Below are 22,375 nucleotides of genomic sequence, written 5' to 3'. Positions count from 1 at the left end.
AGGAAATGTTAGTGAGGAAGCTAAAAGAAAATTGGGGTGAGGCCAGACGTAGTCTCTGGTTTGCTTTTGGGCTACTGTTGAAAATGTTAAAATTCTGGTCTAGTTGCATCCTCCATTGTAAATAAGATCTTGAAATTATTATCTTAATAACCTCTGATTTCCCAGTTTGATGTGGTGATCCATATTTGTTTAAACCGATTGACCTGATTACATTTTTTCCTAGATTCAAATAATGTCATTATCCACAGAATACCCACAAGCATTTTGTGCTTATACAAGTGTATAGCCAATATAAATTGTTTATTATCCCTAGGATACATCCAAAGTACCCTCTTGAGAATTACTTCCAGTTTAAGATTTAAAGGAACTACTATTGTAGATTATAGTTGTTCCATGTTCCACTTTGGATATCTTCTTTACTGCAGGCCCTTCAAGCACTACAGCGACAACCCAATGCAGCCCAATACTTTCATCAATTTATGCTTCAACAACAGCTCAACAGTGCTCAACTTCACAGTCTGGCTGCAGTCCAGCAGGTGAGAAGCTGAAAAATTCTGTTTGGAAAGAGAGAAACCCGGGGACTGGAACTTCTGAGTGCCACTAAGCCTCCATCTTTTTCATCATGCATTTCAGCATCTGACTGAATTTGCATCATTGATTTTGAGAATAAATATTAATAAGCAGATGCTACTCAGTTCTCTCTCTACATTGATTTCACAAATGCTATGGAACTTCTAAGTCAATGTTTGGAGATAGTTTTAATCAGTATTACATTGGAAGAATAAAATTTCCTGGAATAAGAACACCAGTTTGGTCAATAGCCAGTTGCTAACTAGTTCCAAATTTGAGAAATAAAAAGCAAGATGTCCAGAAAGCTGGGAGAAAAGTTGTGGAAAAGAAGCATAAGATATAAATTGCAGTGGCTATTAGTAGGAGCTGAATTCTTAAGTTAAGAGAGGGTATTCAGCTGCCAAGTGGCTCATTTTAGTAGACGAATAAAAATTCTTAAATATGTTGAAGCTAAATATGTGGCTTCTTTTGAGTTTGAGCCGTGTTGTCCACTGTCCACATGAGAGGGCAGCTTGTCTTATAACCAGGGGTGAAATTAGACTGGTTCGGGCAACCCGTAGGGATGATTTGAAGTGGTTCACCAAACTGGTAAAAACCACCCCTGGTGGCCCGCCCACTCACTGCTCACCCCTTCTGGCCATTTACTCACCCCTTCCCACCACTTGCCGCCCGCCCCTTCTGGCCACTCACCCCGCCCATCCATCCCCGCCCTATATATGTTGCCTTCCCACGTGGCCCAGCTAATTACCTCGCCAGTCGCCTAACCTGTTTAGCTGACCAAAGGTAAGCAATGCATGCCCTTCGCCTTGGGTTGGGGCCCGGGGCCCAGGGACGTGCCATTCCCCGAGGCTTCGGAGCCACTGTCCACCTCGACCAGGTCGGGGAATGCACCATTCCCCAGCTCCGGCCTTGCCCCGGAACTGCTGCCCACCTGCTGCTGCTCTCCCTTTGCCATGTGACGCGTCCTTACTTTCTTCCCGTGGATGGCTGCCAGGGAAGGCAAGCCAGGTCTGAGCCGTCGCCACTAGCCTCCCCACCAGCCTGCATCTCGGGCCCCCATTGTTGGGAGATGCTTCCAGCCACTGTCTCTTTTTTTTTTTGCTGCAGCTGGATGCTTTTTGCGCCGAAAAAGAGACGGTGACTGCACAGGCTTCTTGCAGCAAAAATTACCGGAGCCATTCCGCTTCTTGAATGCGCAGCCGCCCTGTTCTATGCGCCGGCCGTGCACGCACACACCATTGACTGGTGCCGCTGTGCTGGAGGGACTTGCCCAGGTTTATGCTTGGAGTTAGGTGGCAATTGGTTCTCGACAATGAGCTGAGGGCAAACAAATTGAGGTTGAGTTGAAATAAAGGAAAATATTCTGAGTAGGGAATTGCTGTTTTAGAGACAGTGGCTTTTTAAAGAATGTGTATACAGCTCAGCTTTCCGTAGATTTACTGCTAAGTAGAAACAGTCAATAATAATAATTAGGGGCTTACTTAGAAAATGTTAACCTGCTTTTCATTTTCATGAGTTAATGTTACAGTGTCTGGGGTACTGAACTCTACTTGCAGCCATTTTTCAAATGGTTATGAGCGGATGCAAAATATAGCCATTCATGTATTTAATGATATGAGATAAGTAATTATTCACATGCCTACAGTTGTAGGCTGCAGTCATATACTGTACCATTAAATATGAAGTTTATCCATCCTTATTTCTGTCTGCTGAGCGTTAGGCCTTTTGGAGAGTTAGTGAAGGGAGCTTTTGATTGTTCTTACTGATTGTTCACATGGTATATATACATTTTTGCAATTTCTATGACTCTGAAAAAGCCTCAAAAATTTCTCAGAGTAATTGAGAACAACATAAGGGTCAAATCAAGAAAGAGTCTGTTAAAACAATTGAGGTCTCTATCATAGTTTACCCTTGCAGAAAGAATATTTACTAATGAAAAGTTTAATGTCTCAATTTTTTCCTTTTTCTCAGGGAGTACTTAATAATATATGGTATCTTAATTCTAATTTTTTAAAAACAATTTCTTGTAGGCCACAATTGCAGCCAGCAGACAGGCAGGCTCTCCAAACACAAGCTCCCCTCAGCAGACAGCCACCACACAGGCTTCAGTAAGTAGAGTGATTCATGATCGTTTGTTTGGATACTTTCTTGATTAGGAGTGGATATTTTCATACCTAAGTCTGGCATTTTGGAGTCTGGAAAAAGTGTTTGCTGTGTGGGTGGAGAATAATATTAGAAAGAAAAATGAAAAGTATCTATTTTGGAGAAATAATGGTTAGTGTGTGTGAATGAAGACATTTTTTAAATATTTTTTTATTTTTAGTTTTCAAAACAAACACAACACATCCTTCTTTACATGCTGTAGAAAGTATATCAGTTGGTTTTTTAAAATTATTATTATTATTATTTATTTGTCTTGTATGCCGCCCACTCCCGGAGGACTCCGGGCGGCTCACAAAAGACAAGGGAAAGGGGGGAACAAGACAAAGACAACATGGTTACAAAAGACTTTTGTGCATCTCTTCCATAGTCAACAAACATAATTCATATTAACTCAAGTATTTTAACTGAGATATTTATACATGTTACCATCATCATATCTCCATTTTCATTTGACTATAATTATTTAAACATCCTTCATCATAAAATATACCAAGATTTTATACATAATCACATACTGGCCTTTCATTTACTATTTCTAAAATCCTCCATTAACACTGAATCCTTATGTCCTATTCTAGCTAAACATCCATAATATTTAATAACAAAATTTTCTAATCCTCCTTTCCAAATCACTGTTTACAATTTACATCCAGTCTTCTTATGTTATACCCATATCTATATATACATTGTTATCCTTATCCCTCCTTTATTTAATTATATCCTGTATCATAACATTTCCCCCCTAATAATCAAAGCTTTAACTGTATCTAACTTAGTTCTTTTTTTAATTAACCTTTATATATAATCCAAAGGGATTTCTAATCTTCCTTTCATGGGCACCATTCAATATTCATATCCAATTATTACTCATCATGACACTACACATTGTATACAATAGTAACATTATCAATTATTTATTTGACTATATCTATTGTCACTAAATTTCACTAAGTTTAACTAGTTTTAAATTATATTCTTCCATCTATCAACCTGTATCTTTCCAGTAGCAAAACAGTCTCATATCTTCTGCCATGGACTCCTTAGCAACTCCTTGCTTATAAAATCTCTCATGTAATCCCGATGCCCTTCTTCTGTTTCCTTAATCAGCTTATTTTTGATTGTCAGTAGTGTTATCAATGATATTGCTAATAATTTTTCTCTCTTTAAATCCATAAATTCTTTTGTTTTTTCTTCTTCTGTATCTTGCCATCTGGGGTAAGTTTCCCTCCATTTAGCTCCTCTTTCAGTATTCCACTCTTTCCATTTTCAGAGACAAACCAATTGTCAGCGTTCCAAATATCATGCAGAATTAAATCAGAGTCCAAGGCAGAGCTATCCTTAAAGTTCCAATTTAATAAGACAGACATGTTGGCAGCGAACTGTGGAAAATCCCAATTCTGAAAACTTCCTGGGATTTCACCAGTTGAAAGTTCATGATCTTATCCCCACACCCATAAATCAATTACATGGTCCAATCTTCTTCAGCCACGCTGGCATTTCCACCCATCTAGTTCCGGTCAGATGCAGCGGTGCGGAGACAAAAGATGACCTTGGGCTTCTAGAAAAAAATGACAACAACACATTCCACAATTCTACTCCTTTCTATTCCCCTCCCAATTTCTACACTAATGAAACAGCATAGGAAAATAATAGAGAGTGTGGCAGGCCAAAAATCCAGAAAAGAATATAACTGCAGGCCTGACACCAATCACCATAAATATCAGCAAATTTAATTTCTTTATATTCATTTTCCACTTAGATTTTTTGGGTTTTAACGATCACATTTTCTACTTGATAAACATCCTCAACTTCTTCATCATATTTTGCTGTTAGATGCGCTAAGTCTTCCAGATTCTTCTCTATCCTCTCATATGTATTTGATAATTTCTCTATTTCTGAGAATATATTTTGCAGACTTAAGGTTTTTTTCTGCTGTTGAAATTGTGCCATTATCTCCCGCTAACAAACACAGCTGCTCTAGCTTGGAAGGTTAATAAGATAAAAGCATAGATTCACAATAACATTTTGTTTTCACTTTTCTCTGGTTAAAGATATACTTCAAAGGGACATCTGTATGCTTTCCTTCTTATCACTCTCTATAACCAAACAGTGAGACCTTGTAGTGCCAAGCCAAAATAATCAGTGAGAAAAATAAGAGTGTTTCGTTTCCAATACACTTTTTTTTTTTTACATTTACATTTTTTTTTTTTTTACATTTTATTAGGATTTATAGGCCGCCCTTTTCCCTGAGGGGACTGCCCTCTCGTCAACAATTAAGTCCCGGACGAGGGGAACCTTGTGAACAACAGACCTGGCATTTAGCAACAACAGCCTGAGACCAGGGTCCTGACTACTCGCGCCATCTGGTCTTGGAGTGGGACTCATAGGGCCGGAAGGAGGGATCTCTGTAATGTAGCGAACCCTCCTTCCCCGGTAATGGCTAGCCCTAAAGTCCCCGCCATATCTGCCCCTCCCTGTAATGACCGTAATGCTCCAACCCACTCCCGTAGCAGTAGTCCCCCCAACCACCCCACTGACCCCCGCCTTCCCCGGCAGGCCCTCCGAGTCAAACATTCTCATTTATCCACCCTAGCAATCCCCACGTAATATTTAAAAAACATATAAGAATACAATAGTAATAAAACAGTAAAAGTGGGCTCATTCATTCAGCACAGACAACCTCATGCACTCATCATACCAGATAAAAATTGTGCGGTTGTGCGAATTGGTGAAGGCTTATATAAAAGGTCTTAAAAGTTTGGCCTTCGTGTTAGCAGAGTCTGATAGGAGTCCAGTAAAAATATATATGGTCCAGAAATGTAATGTAATGGTCCAGAGAGAAGTACTAGTGATGGCCACTGGAGGGAGTCCAAGTGCTCAACACACTGCCTCTCTGATGTAATAGTGGCTGGCGATGATGATGATACTTGATGGTCTACAGAAAAAGTACTAGTGATGGCCACTAGAGGGGGCCCGAATTCCCAGCCAACGCAGCACTCTCGAGGCAGTGGTAATCGCAAGGGTGGCAGCTGATGATAATGGCTGCCACAGGGAGCCCGTAGTTGGATTCTTGAAGCTTTACTTTTACACCAGGGCAGATGGACAAGCCGTTTAAAAACCTGCTGGAGCAGCGGCAAGATCGAAGAGAAGCGCCGCTTCAAAATGCAGGGGGGGGGTATCAGTAAAGCTGTAGTGGAAGCAGGAAACCAGTTCCTCTGCCTCCCGGTCCCAGTCCCAGTCCAGTCCACACATCTCTCCTGGATCTCCCACCTCTTCTTTGGGGCATAAGCCGAGCCCACAATGTTGTCCAGTCAGTAAGGGGGTTCGGCACCCTTCCAAACAACGAGGCCGAAGCCTCCGCCTCTCGCACCCAGCCGTCACCGCCGCTTCCCAGCTGATCAAAAGGCCGATGTAACAAACCAAGCCAGGGAGGATATCGTCGTTCTAGAGCTGTCCCTGGGGCCGCCTAGAGGCGACCCCCTCCTCAAACGACCACCTCCCTGGAAGGACTGAAGGTTGGCGCCCAAAAAGAACCCCCCGGTTACCATATTAGGGGTCTTGGGCGCCGCAGTTAGTGTCGTCTCGTCTTCAGGCATTCGGAGCGGCGGAGTCCGGCAGCTCATTCTATTCTCACGCATGCGCAGAACACAAACATTCCAGCCTCCGAGTAGCAGTGTTATGTTGCAATTTTCCTTGTTTCTTTTTGTATCTTTTTTGTATTTCAAGTTAGAAAAAAAGTCTGATTCTTAAATGAGTTAGGAGAACACTCACAGTAATGAAGGAGGAAAATTTTAGTCCATAGGTTACAGAGAATAATAAAAGAAAAAAAATAGAAGAAAACTTAATCCATTCATTCTAAAAGGCTTGCATAAATCCCTTCCATGAAGATAGCATTTAAAAAGTAAGATAACCCACTGTCCAAAACCATTCCAAATTTAATTTCGCCACTTATTTCTTTATGAAGACATTTTTTAAAATATATTTTATTGGGGGTTCAAAAGTTTTCTTTTAAAACAAACATTTCATCATTCCTCAATCAGTAAGACATCGGAGTACAATTTTTTTTTGTGTGTCAAAATAGTTCTAGTTTACCACCAAATTCTTGTCTAGCCTAATGTATACCCCTCCCTCCCTCCACCCTCCCCCCCACCCCCCCTCCTCCTTCCCCCCCCCTCCCCGACTTCCCAGAACCCGTACACGGTATGGATTTTTAACAAACACAGTCTAAAATCTATTGAGAAAAAAGAAATAAGAAATTAATGACATCTCTACATTGATCTTAGCTTCTTCTTGCTGAGCTAACTTTAAACAATTTAAATCATTTCTGATCTTAAGCATAGGCTAACTGGAATTTCTTGGTCCCGTATTTATTTTGTATATAGTCAATCCATTTTTTCCAGTCTCGTTTATATCTCTCATTTGAGTGGTCTTTAAGATATGCCGATATTTTAGCCATCTCGGCTAAGTTTGTAACTTTCAATGTCCATTCTTGGATTGTAGGCAAGTCTTCCTTCTTCCAGTATTGCGCCACCAACAGTCTTGCTGCCGTTATTAGGTGCAGAATCAAGTTAGTCTCTACCACTGTAAAGTCAGTACATATACCTAGTAAGAATAACTGAGGAGTAAACTTTATCCTTCTTTTAAAGATATTTTGCATAATCCACCATATTTTTATCCAGAATGCCTTAACCTTTTGGCAGGTCCACCATATATGATAATATGTAGCATCGAGAGAACCACACCTCCAACATTTAGGCTGTACATTCAGATACACAGAAGCCAGCTTTTAGGATCTAAATGCCATCTATAGAACATCTTATAAAATTTTTCTCTCAGGTTTTGAGCTTGTGTGAATTTCACATTTGTTACCCATATTCTTTCCCATGTATCCAACATTATTGGTTCCTCAATATTTTGAGCCCACTTTATCATACAATCTTTAACTAATTCTGTTTCCGAATCCATCTGTATTAATACATTATATATCCTCTTTATATGCATCAAGCTTTGATCTCTTATTTGTTTAAACAAATTATCTTCAGCTTGGATAAAACCAATTTTTTGATCTATTTTCCACCTGGCCTGTAATTGCCCATACTGGAACCATGTTTGAACTACCTTCTCCTCTTTTAATACCTCTAAAGATTTTAGTTGTAGTACCCCCCTTTCCAAAATGAGAAGCTGTCTATAGGTAGTTCTATCCTGTTTTTGTGCTATGTTCATATTTTCAATTGCATGTCTAGGAATTGCCCACATGGGTATCTTGTCATTTAATTTATATTGGTATTTTTTCCAGACCCGCAGTAAAGCATTTCTTTGGCAAAGCTTTACCAAGGATTTCAGAAAATAAGCATTGTAACAAGACAGTTCAGCAGATTCATCACCATTTAAATTCCAGATAAGCAAGATTAATGAGAGAAAGGAAGTCTTGTAAAAATGAAACTAATTAAAAAGTTTCTGCTGGCCGATTGTGAAGCAGGGTGATAAATCTCTCCTTTGAAGTTTTAAAATTCTGTAGCGTTTAACAAGGAGATTAAGAAAATAATCATTGTTACAGGAGAATCCAGCCGGCTCGGCGCCATTTAAAAGCCTCTAAGTAAATAGATTTTCAGAAGAAGATCTTGTAAAAAAAAAGAGAAGCTAGGATCTTGGTAAACATTAATGTCCTCGTAAACGGATTCAGCTCGTATTAAAATCAAAATAAATCAAAGCTGTGAACTGAGTGGGAGAGAACTTACTTTGTACTGCACAAGGCAGTTTGAAGTTCCCAGCACGGACGCCATTCTGCGTTGGGCTGGCCCCCCTCTCTCTGCAGACACAGAAGCTGCAAAAATCCCCAGCAAAACTATATCTTCTTCCCTTCTTGCCTGAAGGATAAGAAACCTGTTAGATGTCAGATAAATGATCATCTAAACAGATACGTGACCAGGAATTCGGGGGCAGCTATTTTAAGCTGCCACCATCAGTAAGCTCCTCCCAGGAAGTCCAAAATATATTTTATTTATACTCATTTAAAGGAGGGGTGCTATTTGGTGATGCACTGGATCCTATTTTAATAGAGACATGGAACAAGCGCAGGGTGCTCTCACCTGCTAATAGACACACTGACAGAAGGACTTAGCCATATTTTCAGTGCCAGTTCTTTTGGGCCACAGATACTGGGGGTACTCTAGCCCCATATCTTCCCAGCTACAACAGGCCATACACTCAGGGACTGACCACTCTCAGGAATGGTTCAGAGCTAGAGATACAGGTGAAACGAGAAAAAATAGAATATCATGCAAAAGTTCATTTATTTCAGTAATGCAACTTAAAAAGTGAAACTAATATATGAGATAAGACTCATTACATGCAAAGCAAGATAGTTTAAGCCGTGATTTGTCATAATTGTGATAATTATGGCTTACAGCGCACATAGAAAGGCCATCAGGTAAGTCAATGGTCATTTAGTCATAAAGTTCAGGTACCATTTAGAAATTGCTTTTCTTTTAGTTTCCATTGCTATGAATTCCCATTTTTTGCTGATTTTTTTCATTTTACAGATTAATCTGGCTACCACATCAGCTGCACAGTTAATCAGTCGCTCACAAAGCGTGAGTTCACCTGGTGCCACAACACTGACACAATCAGTCCTTCTAGGGAACACCACTTCACCACCTCTTAACCAGTCACAAGCTCAAATGTATCTTCGGGTAAGAATGCATGCATTGTTTTCATTATAAATCCTCTTTGTCTTCTTGTTGTAGTCTATCATCTCTCTCTGCTTTATAACAATCCAGCTGTGAGTTAGCAACCTCTATTCCCTTGAACACTCCAATGTATATATATACTGCAGGGAGAGAGGATCATTTAGAATTTATTTTCTATGACTTTAGAGACCCTATGGCACTTACTGGGAGTTTTATCAGAACATTTATCAGAACAAAAATGCCATCTCCCCCAGCACTCGTATCGTCTCCCTGTCGCAGTTGCTGGGGAAGATGATCTTGCGTTTCTCGATCGTTCGTTGGGTGAAGCTCCACAAGAGAGATCTAAAATGGTTTCTCCTGCCAATGCAGAGAGCAAAGACCAGTAATTCACCAGTCAGTTATGTCTACCTGCCAAAGTCCTTCAGTCTCTCTGGTGGTGGCTGTCCCCAGCCCTCCTGAAAGGGACTTGCTTCAAAGAACCACCAAGGCTGATCGTCACAACTGACACCAGCCTCTTTGGCTGGGGAGCTCACCTGCACACCCTAGTGGCTCAAGGACAATGGTCAGCTCACGACCTCTCGCACACATCAATTGGTTGGAGCTGAGGGCAGTCAGACTGGCGCTTCGGAGGTTCCAACACACATCCAACATCACCATGTCCTTGTCCTCAACGACAATGTGGCAACGAAGGCGCACATAAATCACCAAGGGGGTACCAGGTCCTGGTCCCTCATGACGGAGGTGGATGCGATTGGCCAGTGGGCGGAACATCACCTACAATCCATTCGGGTGGAACAGATCTCCGGGGTGAACAACATCCAGGCAGATTGGCTGAGCCGCACCATCCTAGACAACTCGGAGTGGTGCCTCCATCCACGCCTCTTCTACCAATTGTCTTAGAGGTTTAGTCATCCCTGGTCGACCTGTTTGCCACTCCAGAGAAAGCTCCCCCAATTTTTCACCTGGTTCCAGTGTCCCCAGGCGGAAGGGGTCGATGCTTTACAATGCCCCTGGCCCCCGGGACTATTTTACACCTTCCCTCCACTGGTGCTCATTCCCAGACTGATCAAGAAGATACTGGAGGAACAGGCAGAGGTCCTTGTGGTGGCACCATATTGGCCCTGGCAGACATGGTTTGCAGATTTGACTTGCCTTTCCATCGTACATCCCTGGAGGATACCTCAGGAGTCGATCTCTCTCAGCAAGGGAGCGGTTATGCACCCAGAGTCCCAGTGGCTCAAGTTAACCATATGGCACTTGGGGGGGCTTCCTGAGGAGAGCCAAGTATTCCACCAAAGTCATCAACACCATTCAAGCCTTCAGACGACCTTCCACCACACGGATCTATGACGCCACCTGGGTCACCTTTGCTAGCTGGTGCACAAAACATTGTCTTCAACCAACAGCTGCTTCCCTTCCTCAAACTCTGGAGTTTCTATCGGAGGGTCTTGCTAGAGGGCTAGCCGCTAACACTCTATGACGCCAAGTAGCAGCTTTGTCCACCGTGCTCTCACATGGCAACAATCAGCTGCCTCAGCAGGCACCAGGAGGTGCGCAGTTTCCTAGGTGGAGCTTCAAACCTGAGTCCTCAGGTCATCCATCAGGTCATTCCACTGTGCTCAGGGTGCTTACCTTCCCCCCCCCCCTTGAGCCACTATGTAATTCGTCCTTACGACACCTGACTCTTAAAACTGCCTTCTTGTTGCAATTACCTCAGCCTGCAGCCCTGTCAGTCCGAGATGATTTGTGTACCATCCACTCAGACAGAGTTGTATTCTGTCTCGATCCATCATTCTTACCGAAAATTAATTCGTATTTTCACCATGCTCAGGAAGTTGTCCTTCCAGACTTTTGTCCATATCCAAATCACGCAAGAGAACGTCGTTGGCACTCCCTTGATGTTCGGAAGGCAGTTAAGAGGTACATCAAACGCACGGCCACCTTTTGTCGGTCGGAGGGCCTTGTTCGTCGCTTTCCAACCGGCTTCTTTGGGTTGAAAGGTCACCTCTTTTACCATTGGGAGATGGATCCAGGCTTGCATCTCCCTTGCCTATGAACAGCAGGGCAGACCTGTTCCTTCTCGAGTGACTGCACACTCCACACGTAGTGCGCCACAATGGCGGCCTGGGCCACTCAGGCATCGGTTGAGGAGATCTGCAAAGTGGCAACTTGGGCGTCCCCATCATTATTTGTCAGACACCACAAATTGGACAAATTTGCATCTGCAGAAGCTGCCTTTGGCAGGAGAGCGTTGCAGGGCCGTTGTTTCTGAGACACATTAGGGTTGGGTTGTTGCTCTTTTTGTTCCCACCCTTGGACATATTTTGCTGGGTATGTCCCTTGCTTGGACTCTCCAAGCAGCGCACAGGAAAATGACCATTGGCTTACCTGAAGGGTCCTTTTCCAACCCCACCCTGGGGTTACCTCACTTCCATCGGTTTTGTTCTTTCGTCTGTGGACGTTTGGGACGGATGGAACATGACATTGACTTACCTTTCACGGGACCATACCTTCATTGAAAAACTGAATGTACAGAGAGACCAGGAGGCAGAAATTTCAATCCAAGGACAGAATTTAACCCTTGCTTGGACTCTCCCGCAGCGCACAGAAAAGGACCCTTCAGGTAAGCAGTGGTCATTAATAAGTAATGTCTGCTTTCTATCTGATGAAGAAAAGACTGCAAATACAGGATGAGTTTCTGTTGGAGACAGATTATAACATTTTTGCTTTTGGTTCAGTTTCTTTTCTTCCTCTCTCTTTTACTGTCCACCTCCTAATCTTTCCCAAACAGCCGCAGCTGGGGAACCTGTTGCAGGTGAACCGGACCTTGGGCCGCATGTACCTCTTACTTCCCAGCTCATCTTGATGCCAAACGGGGCTGTGGCTGCTGTTCAGCAGGAATCACCTTCCACGCATGCTCCTGGGGTCCACACAGACACAGACCAGGTCAGTGACACCCGGGCCGAACTGGCAGCAGCCCACCTCTGTAATGGCCCATTTGGACCCAGGAGAAATTGGACAGTTTTCATTCAGATTGAATAAGAGTACCTTTCAGGACACTGTGCCCTTTGAAGCCTACAGTAATGGCTTATTCTTTTTCCTTATGTTTTCCAGGTGCAGAATTTGGCTGTCAGGAGCCAGCAGACTTCAGTAGCTAATGCATCACTCCAAGCTTCTACTCCGAAGGCTACTTTGCCAGGGAATTCCCAGTCCTCAGTACTACCCCAAGCTGCCCATGCTGGCCAGACTTTGACAGTAACACAAGCATCTTCTGGCAATGTAGGCCAGTCACTCAATCTCAGCCAAGGTGCAGCAGGAAGTAATGGCATTTCCGGAGGCATGGCCTCATCAGTAGGGAGTCATGCTACCACCGGGTTGAACCAGTCAACTTCATCTGGCCCAGGATCCAACTACCAAAGGAAAGGCACTGGTGTAGTTCAGCCTTTACCAGTATCTTCTGCTCCCCAGGCAGTGACTGTGAGCCAAGGAAGTCAGACAGAGGCAGACAGCGTGGCAGCAAAGAAGGCTGAAGGTGATGGCAATGGGCAACAGACTGTGGGCATGAATCTGACCAGGACAGCTACACCAGCCCCAAGCCAAACTTTGATCAGCTCTGGTATGTTGCATGTAATTCTTTTCCTTGTGGGAAGTCTGCCAATGCCTTCTTGAACCTTTTTGTATTCTTTGATAAGGTTCAGTGCTTTTATAATTGCTACAGGTCAAAGGAAGCTAGACTTTAACTGGGTTAGCCAATTGGTACTACTCATTGCTGTGTGGATTAGATAGAGGAAAAAGTTTCATGATTCTTGTTCCTGGTCGAGAGAGCTGTGTTTTGTCACACTCTCTTCATTCTCAACAAGTGAGATATTGAACAGGCAAAATGTTTTCTGCAAGCATGAGAAATCTTACACGGGGGCAACTTGTCCTTCTCGATCGGTGATACCAAGGATTGGACATACATAGTTCCTTTACAAAAGCAATGTTGCTCAACCTTGGAAACGTTAAGATGTGTGGATCTCATCATATGGGTGCCTAAAGAATTCCGACAGTTGAAGTCTTAAAAATGCCAAGGGTGAGAAATACTGGCATAGGGAAAAAAATGCTCCCATTTTCCTGTAGAGTCGAGGGAGGGGTTACAGGTGGGTATAGTCACCGCCTGATTGGTCCATAGACTGAGGGAATTTCTTAAATATTCCACCATTCCCTATTGGCTCCCAGTTTCCTCTCAGTCTTTTGGTCCAAGCACTGCTTTGGCTCCTAGGTAGGAAATATTTAAAATTCATAAAAAATTCATTGGGTATCAATTTGACTAATTGGTTATTTTAAAACGTTCAAAATTCTAAATCTCTGCGCTGCGGCCATTTTACCTGCCATGTGGAAGCAGCCATTTTCCGACGCCTCATGGTCTACCGCTTCAGAACGGATTGTGGCAATCGATAGTGGTTGAAGATCGCTCCCTGGGCCCGATCCACCCCTGGGTCAAGCACCGGCTGAATCACAACTGGCCAAGTTCTCTGCAGAGCACATTAGTAATTGCCATGGCTGCAGCCAGGCCTGATCTTCCACAGGCCTCCTCTGAGACACAAAGCCACAATAGAGAAGGGGAATACGATAGGCCCAGGACCAGGGCCACGGCTGCCAAGCCTTCAGCTGAACAACACCCCTCCAGAGCCACGACTAGAGACAAATTGAGAAGACAAAGGGCTCAGGAGAAGACCATTGCTAGGGTGGAGAAACAGGCCCAGGGCACCAGGCCAACCTTCTCCCAATAGATCCAGGTCTCCCATCAGGCCAGCCTCTCTCCAATCTGACTCTCCCCCCAGGCCATTTAGTCCTTCTTCCCCTTCTGTCTCTCTTGTTAGGCCTCGCAGGCTCTCAGATCACGAGACTTTCCTTCCCCCTCGGCCTCTCAAGGGGCTATCAGAGAGGATGGGGGAGACCCCTTGGAAGGCTCTTCTAGAGATTACCATCCTTCCATTGAGCTGGAGCCAAGGTGGCGCAGTGGTTAAATGCAGCACTGCAGGCTACTGCTAGATCAGCAGGTCAGCGGTTCAAATCTCACCGGCTCAGGGTTGACTCAGCCTTCCATCCTTCCGAGGTGGGTAAAATGAGGACCCAGATTGTTGGGGGGCAATATGCTGACTCTCTGTAACCGCTTAGAGAGGCCTGAAAGGCCTATGAAGCGGTATATAAGTCTACTGCTATTGCTATTGGATTAGCTCCACGGGGCTTCCAATTCCAGTTTCTCCAGGTCTATCACAGGAGGAACCTGAGGAACTGGAGCTCCTTCCCGAAAGCATTAAAAGACCCATTTCTACAGCTATCTCAAAGGACATTGCCACAGGTCTGTCCCAGAGAGATAAGGCCCCTCAGGGTGACAGGTCGCGCCTAGACCAACACTACCGGGGATCATCCTCTGCCACGCATAGACAGGATCAAGTTAGGCCTTCCTTCCCCCTCCATGGTCAGCGAGGGTTCAATCCTGGGTAAGGAGGCACAGCAGGACATGGGATTCTTGGAGGATGAGGACTCAGTTCCTCCTGACCCTCCAGCCTTTGCCGGGCTCTTTCCTCCGGTCATGTTCAAGACTTTTACACAAAGCCAAAAAGACCACCAAGATTGGAAGGGGAGACCCGCGGTCTCTCAACCAAGGGACCCTAATCTAGCAATGCTTTCCAACACTGCAGTGAACAAAGAGGAGGCGCCCGCACCACCGTTGTTCCTAGAGGTGGTCAAGAATCAGTGGGCCCTTCCACCTTTCCCAATCCGGGGAGCAGCGATCGCCGCTCTACAACATGAATTCTTTGTTCAGGCCCTACAGTTACCAACGATAGACATTCCCATGGCTGCTCTGGTCTCCTCCTCCGTAGTGTTGGGGATGCAGCTGACAAAATGAAGCCAGAGAACAAGCGTGCAGAATTTACTCTCCAGTAAGAATTCAACACCTCCGCTTGGGCAATTAATCCGCTGCAGTGGCCTCTTTAAACCGCATTGCTGTCGTGGCTCCGTCAGCTACAGGACCGCATCCCAGTCCAAGATGAGCGGCTTTTGGATATCACTAAGATTATAGTGGCCACCCATTTTTTTGCCGATGCCACCATGGACTCCATTAAATATGCTTCCAGAATGATTTCTACCTCAGTGACCTCTAGATGATTGCTTTGGTATGCAACTGGCAGATGGATAACAAAGCTAAATGGAATTCTGGCGGCTGCCCATATATGGGCACAAATTTCTTTGGGGAGGCACTAGATCCAATCCTTGTAGAAAACAAAAGATAAGAAAAAGGTTCTTCCCTCGAATGCTAAAAAGCCAGATTCTTGTCTAGCTCCTTACCATAGGCTCTCTTACAAGGCGCCCGATCCAGAACAACATCATAGGTGCCCCCTTTTTGCGGATCTGATAGGCAGTACCAACACCCCTTTGACCAGGACAGGAGAAGGTACCAAGGGCAGTCCAGATGGCCCTTTTGTGGGGGTAGCCGCCTCTTCCGCAAAGGGAAATGATTCCAAGCTGGATCTTTCCTATGCGGCCATCTGGCGTTATTCACGGATCAATGGATTGGATAACATCCGATGCCTGAGTCAGATCCACGGTCAGGAACGGTCTCAGACTAGAGTTCTTCTCCCCTCCCTGACGTTCTTTCCGTACCTTTCCTCCGTCCCGGGACCCGGAAAGAATGCCACCTGATAGACCTCACCATAAATCATCTGCTGGACATTCAGGTGGTAGACCGGTCCCACGGGCAGAATGCGGGTTGGGTCACTACTCCAACCTGTTCGTGGTCCCGAAGAGCTCGGGGGGCGTTTTCTGTACCTCAAGCGCCTGACCAATTCATCATTTATAAGCGATTCAAATGTCGTCCCTCACTATCCATCTCCAAGGATCCATCGGGGGGATTACCTGGCCTCCGGGATCTCACGGAGGCCTACCTCCACATCCCAATTCTGCCGGTCCATCGCAGATACCTACGGTTCTTCCCGGGGATGGCCAGTACCAGTACCAAGCTCTACCCTTCGGCCTAGCCTCAGAGCTTCTCACACATTCACGAAGGTCCTGGCAGCATTGGCGGCTCACCTGAGATCCGCCCCGGTGAGACTCCAATGTTATCTCAACGACATGTTCGTTCAGCCCAGTCCCTCCCTCAGGCAGTCTTCGACCTCCACTTACCATCCAGACCTCCAATCCCGGGATTCTCCGTCAACTTCCCCAAAGTCACCTTCCCCCCTCCATGCGGATCCTCCATCTGGGGAAGTGATAGACTTGGTAGTGAGAGTGGTCCACCTTTCTCCAGAGCGCTTGGTCAGCCTGCAAGAGCTGCAATCCGGATATGCAAAAGGTGGTCATGTTCCATCCTGACTTTCTCCACACTCCTCGGAAAGATGGTGTCGTGCATAGGGCTTGTGATTCCTGGGCCCGTCTCCATGCCCGACCTATCTAGTGGCTCTCACCCCGTACCAGCGGAATAGGAGAGCAACTCCCTACGATCCATCCTCCTGTGAGCAGAAGTGCGGCTGTTCATCCGTTGGTGGCTTTCTCCGGCTCTGAGGCGGGGTTGCATGTTCTGGGAGCGGGAACGGATGACAATAACTATGGATGCGAGTTTGTTCAGTTGGGGGAGCCTTGATGGGCTCCAAGCTGGTGCAGGGTCGTTGGACAGTCTTGGACCTGTGCCACAACATAAACTGGCTAGAACTGAAGGGGGGTACCCATCCTCGGAGCCTCTGGCTAGAGGCACTGGAACTCAGACGTTGGGCGGAGAGAGACTTAATATCTGTGACCTCGGAGCACATCTTGGGCAAAGCCAACCATCAGGCGACTGGCTGTTGACACCGGCGAGTGGCAGCTCCAACCTGAGTTGTTTGAGAATAGCAATAGCAATAGCAATAGCAGTAGACTTATATACCGCTTCATAGGCCTTTCAGGCCTCTCAGAAGATCTGCCACCGGTTTGGCACTCCACTGGTGGACTTGTTTGCCACACCGGCGAATGCCAACTGCGGAGATTCTTCTCCCACTTCAGACCAGAGCAGCAGAGGGCACGGATGCAGATGGCCTCCAGGCCTATTATACACCTTTCCCCCTCTCATCCCGGGGACCCTGAGGAAGGTAGTAGCAGTGAGGGCACCAATCATCATGCTGGACCCGTATTGGCCCAGGCGGCCTTGGTTTGCGGACCTGTTCCAACTGTCTGTCTCTCCCCCGTGGAGAATTCCCCAGGAGGAAGTCTCCTTGGCCAGGGGGTCCTGATCCACTCGGAGCCCCAGTGGCCCACTTGACTGCCTGGCACTTCAGCAGTGCCTCCTGAGGAAGGCCAACCTCTCCTTCCAGGTCATAGCAACCATAGAGGCTTCCAGACGGCCGTCGACCATCAGAATTTACATTTCCACTTGATCGGCGTTCGTCAGGTGGGGGCGAACCCCTCAGTATTTGGCTAACCAGGGCTTCGGTGGCCCAGATACTCGACTACCTGCAGAAGGGACTGGACGGGGGTCTTTCGCATAACACCTTGCGCCGTCAGGTGTCAGCTTTGTCCTTGGTTCTCGGGGGGGGGGAGGGCCACACTCCCCTTTGTCAACTCCCTCTGGCTAAGTGTTTTCTGAAGGGACGGTGAATACTCAGACCTTCCCCGGTGCATAGATTCCTCACATGAGATCTCCCTCTCGGAGCCCCTCCCCTGGGTCTTAGTTCCCTCCCTGGGACTGAGCTTGGGTATGTCCACATGTACCCCTCCCTCAGCTTTACAGGAAAAAGAACGTTGGTCCTTACCCGAACGTGTCTTTTCTGTAGAGGAGAGGGAGAGGTTACAACTGCCCTAGTTAGCCATAGACTTAGCCAGGGGGAGGTCCGGGAGGTCCTGTGGTCTGCTTGTGTTTCACAGGTGTCGTCCTTTGACCCCGAGGAAACTGGGAGCCAATAGGGAATGGTGGAATATTTAAGAAATTCCCTCAGTCTATGGACCAATCAGGCTGTGACTATACCCACGTGTAACCCCTCCCTCTCCTCTGCAGAAGAGACACGTTCAGGTAAGGACCAACATTCTTTCTCTTTGCTTGCTTGGTGGAAAGTGCTAATCTTTGATTTGTGAATGTCTTTCTTCACCAATATTAAGAAGAGAACATAGGAAAAGTTTTGCAGTTACATGAGTGGGTACAATTAAATTGTTTTAATATTTCTAGGTTCCCTTAGCTTCTCCTTTTCTTCATCTTCTCTAACTGTTATCTTTTAGGGCAGGGGTCCTCAAACTACGGCCCGCGGGCAAGATGTGGCCCTCTGAAGCCATTAATTTGGGCCAAATGGGGCCACGAGGCTGCCCCTCCCAAATCGCCCAATCTGCCCACCGGCCCCCACCCACCTTCTGGAGGCTGTGGAGGCCCAAAACGGGATGCGCAGAGGTCCCGGGAGGCCAAAAACATGACCGGTGGTTCTGGGCCCATTTTTGGTCTCCCCGACCCCCAGAGAGAGGGAGGGAGGGAGAAACACACAGGCAGGCACACACACACACACACACACACACACACACACACACAGTCCCTTCCCCCCTCCCCCCCCAAGGCAGCCACATCCCTTCACTAACCTGCTTTCCATCCCCAGGAGCATAACAATTAATTTGTTATGTTTAATTTGTGTGTATTGTTTAATGGACTGCTAAATTGGCCACACCCATCCAGTCACATAACCACCTAGCAATACCCTCCCAACCAGATCCTGCCACCCAGCAGTCTGAGGGACCATGAATTGGCCCCATTTAAAAAGTTTGAGGACCCCTCTTTTAGGGTGTGGGTATCTGACTTCATTTTCTTACATTAAAGTACAGGTAATCCCCAGGTTACGAGCATTCCCCTAGCGAATGCTCGAAGTTACACGATGAGCGCCCCCTAGAGTTTCTGAACAAGACCTGAAACTACGAATCTTGCGGCACCATGACAGTTGTTCACGCCTAAGAACAACCGCAGATGCTCTGCAACATTCGTTCGTCATGTTGCCGGCTGAAATTGAGCTTCTGAGGGGTGGATCCGCCCCTCAGAAGCCCTGCCCAGCTCTCTAGAGGCCTCCCCTGGCCCGTTGCAAGCTGAACTGGAGCCTCCAGGGGCCAGATCAAGCCCTCCAAGGCTCCATTGAGCTCTCTGTGGGCCTTCCCAGCCCGTTGCAGGCCAAAATGGAGCCTTGGAGGGCTGAGTCCAGCCCCCGGAGGCTCAGATTCGGCACTTAGAGGCTCCATTTTGATCTGCAATGCGCCAGGGGAGTCCCGCGGAGGGCCGATGGAGCCTCAGAAGGCTGGATCTTCACAAGGTAAGTGACCCGGCACAGCAGGTGGTGGGAGGGAAGCAATTTGGGCAGCATGAGGTATTTCAGTAGGTTGGGGAGGACCTGGGTGGTTTTAGGCAGGCGACCTGTTCCGCCAGTAGGCCCCATGGGCTTCCCCCACCTGAAATACCTCGTGTGCACTTAACGAGCCTCAGATTCAAATAGCGAATGCCTGGGCGGAAGTAGGGAGTGACCTTGTTCAAGGTGCAAGATTCACTCCCACAAATCCTCAGGTTACGAATGGAATGGGCAGGCTCCATTCGTAACTCGAGGACTACCTGTCTTGAACGATGATGCTAAACCTTTTTCTTGCTGTTTACAGCCACATATACCCAAATCCAGCCTCATTCACTGATCCAGCAACAGCAGCAAATTCACCTCCAGAAGCAAGTGGTGATCCAGCAACAAATTGCTATCCATCACCAGCAGCCATTCCAGCATCGTCAGTCCCAACTCCTGCACACGGCTACACACCTCCAACTGGCCCAGCAGCAGCAGCAGCAGCAGCAGCAGCAGCAAGCTCCACCTATGGCCCAACAGCAGCAGCAGGGGCCACCACAGGTCCCGCCACAGGCCCCGTCTCTTCACGGCCAACAGCAGGCCCAGACTCTTGTTGTCCAGCCCATGTTGCAGTCACAACCTCAGGCCATGCAGCTCCAGCAGGACGGTCATTGCCCAACAGTCGCCAAGACCCCTGTCCCTATTCAGTCCAAGCCCCCCATCGCCCCTCTGAAACCCCCACAAATTGGTGCTGCCAAAATGTCAGCCTCTCAGCAGCCCCCACCTCATATACCAGTACAGGTCGTAGGGAATCGCCAGCAAGGTTCGGCTCAGGCTTAGGGCTTCCTCAGATGAACACAGCTGTGCAGGGCCCCCGCAGTGTCCCAGCTTTAGTGCAGCCAGTGTCCCAAACCCATACAGCGTCCTCATTAGCCCAGATCTCTTCCTCCTCTTCTTCTTCGGTATCATCATCACCACCACCACCTACTCTACAAGAAGCCCTTCCTCCGCTCACTGCTGGAGCCAATGTAACCCAGGGCACAACGCAGGTGAAGAACACGGCTTAATCTCCCGTCCTTACAGCAGTCACAGCATATTACATACAGCCGGTCCAGTTATCAGTCAAGTGGCCCCTTGCCAGTGTAGTGGGAAACAGAGTTGGAGGGGAACAAGTATAATGGGCTAATTTTCCTGCACAGGCTCATCAAGCTAGTCTGTTATTGAGGGGGAAAAAATCAGTTATTTTAAATGAGTAATTGATTTCCTTAGATTTCTAGATAAGTGAGACAGAAATTGTTGGTTTCTTTTGAGGAAAGGTACAGTTGAAAGAGATAGGTAATCTCTATTGTCTGTGTTTCTTCTTTCCATGCAACCTTGATTTGATGGCTAGAATCTTGGATTTTAATAGTATTTAAAATAGATTGTATAATATCTTCACTAAATATATGTAACATTTCAAAGTCTTCCTCCTACACAGAGCAAGCCCCAGGCTTTAGCAGTCAAGCGCAAGGCGGAATCCGAGAGAGGAGAGAGAGGATTGTAGTGCACCATCTTTACAGGCTGTCAGATCTTCTCCTGTGGCTGAGAGTCCTAAAACCACAGAAGATAAGGGTGGCCTTGGAGGTGAGGAAAGCAGAGCTACATTTTTCATTGTTGTTTTTATGGTTCACACATAAGGATTCTCTGCCTATTCATTAGTCTATTTGGAATGTTTTGAACTGTAGGATTTCTGGTGACATTTCTCCCATTCTAAATAGTATAATATATATATATAAGGACATAGCTCCTATTTTTCACACTTCAACCTCAAGGAGATGTTTGCATTCAGAATGCTTCGGTATGCAAGAAACCACTGGACCTAGATCATTATGAGAAAAGAGAAAGAATAGGAGCTCAAATCTGAATCTGGCATTGAGCTCAAGATCCATCACTATGGCCACCCAGTACCAGTCATGGTTGCAGTCAGGAACTCTCCAGCAGAGCAAATCTTGAGCAGCCCTTTGTCCAAGACCTCTTTGAAGTAATGCACTAAGAGGCATTCAGGCCAGTCCCACTGTCCTTTCCAGCTGTCCTTCGGAACTCCTGGACGTATTTTAGCCATCTGGACCTTTTGTTTGACTGTTTTAATTTCTGCTTTTGCTTCTTGGCCTTGGTCCATGTCTAACATCTGCAAAAAGTCATCAATGTTCCCCATTTCTCAGGTGTCCTCATCATCATATACTTGAGTCACCAATTCCGCTGCTTCCCCCTCCAGGTTGCCACAGATGGCGGTGATTATCTCTCGGTCACTTTGGTAATTATCCCCATAGCAGTTGATGTGTGCCCACACTCAGTTCAGTTAGAAAGCTAGCTTGTTTGTAGTTCCATCAAACCCAGCCGGAAATCATAGCGGAGCAGCCGGTTGGCTGGAGGAGAGAAAGCTGGCAGCGGCGCCACTGTAGGGGCTGGGTGGCATTGGGCTTGCATCCTGACCCATCTCTGCCCTGGGTAATAGGCCCAGCCAGGCAGTACTTGACCAGGAGGAGGGAGCTGGGGTTGCCCAGTGGAGTAGCTGGGTTCCAGCACCCTGGCGAGCTTCATTGTGGTCCCGGGCTTGAGTGCATGGAGTGGGACTGTGGAGGACTAGTGGCTTGGATCCCTCCCAAG

The 22,375-nt window shown here is 46.5% G+C and overlaps 1 protein-coding gene across 1 annotated transcript in view; it reads left to right on the top strand.

Annotated features, from left to right (window-relative positions):
* The window catches only part of LOC116504155 (polyhomeotic-like protein 1), a 35,444-nt gene extending 14,083 nt beyond the window's left edge, over nucleotides 1–21,361 (top strand). Inside the window, 9 exon segments of the mRNA XM_032211015.1 lie at nucleotides 426–536; nucleotides 2,601–2,678; nucleotides 9,276–9,425; nucleotides 12,214–12,256; nucleotides 12,259–12,368; nucleotides 12,537–13,038; nucleotides 20,052–20,561; nucleotides 20,564–20,778; nucleotides 21,207–21,361. Coding sequence (XP_032066906.1) covers nucleotides 426–536; nucleotides 2,601–2,678; nucleotides 9,276–9,425; nucleotides 12,214–12,256; nucleotides 12,259–12,368; nucleotides 12,537–13,038; nucleotides 20,052–20,561; nucleotides 20,564–20,778; nucleotides 21,207–21,272 — 1,785 coding nt within the window. The 3' untranslated portion in view covers nucleotides 21,273–21,361.
* The last annotated feature ends 1,014 nt before the right edge of the window (nucleotides 21,362–22,375 follow it).

The sequence above is a fragment of the Thamnophis elegans genome, chromosome 2, assembly GCF_009769535.1.
Source record: "Thamnophis elegans isolate rThaEle1 chromosome 2, rThaEle1.pri, whole genome shotgun sequence".
NCBI classification, from domain to species: domain Eukaryota; kingdom Metazoa; phylum Chordata; class Lepidosauria; order Squamata; family Colubridae; genus Thamnophis; species Thamnophis elegans.
The sequence above is the reverse complement of the archived record's forward strand: the minus strand, read 5'-3'. Positions and strand labels throughout refer to the sequence as shown.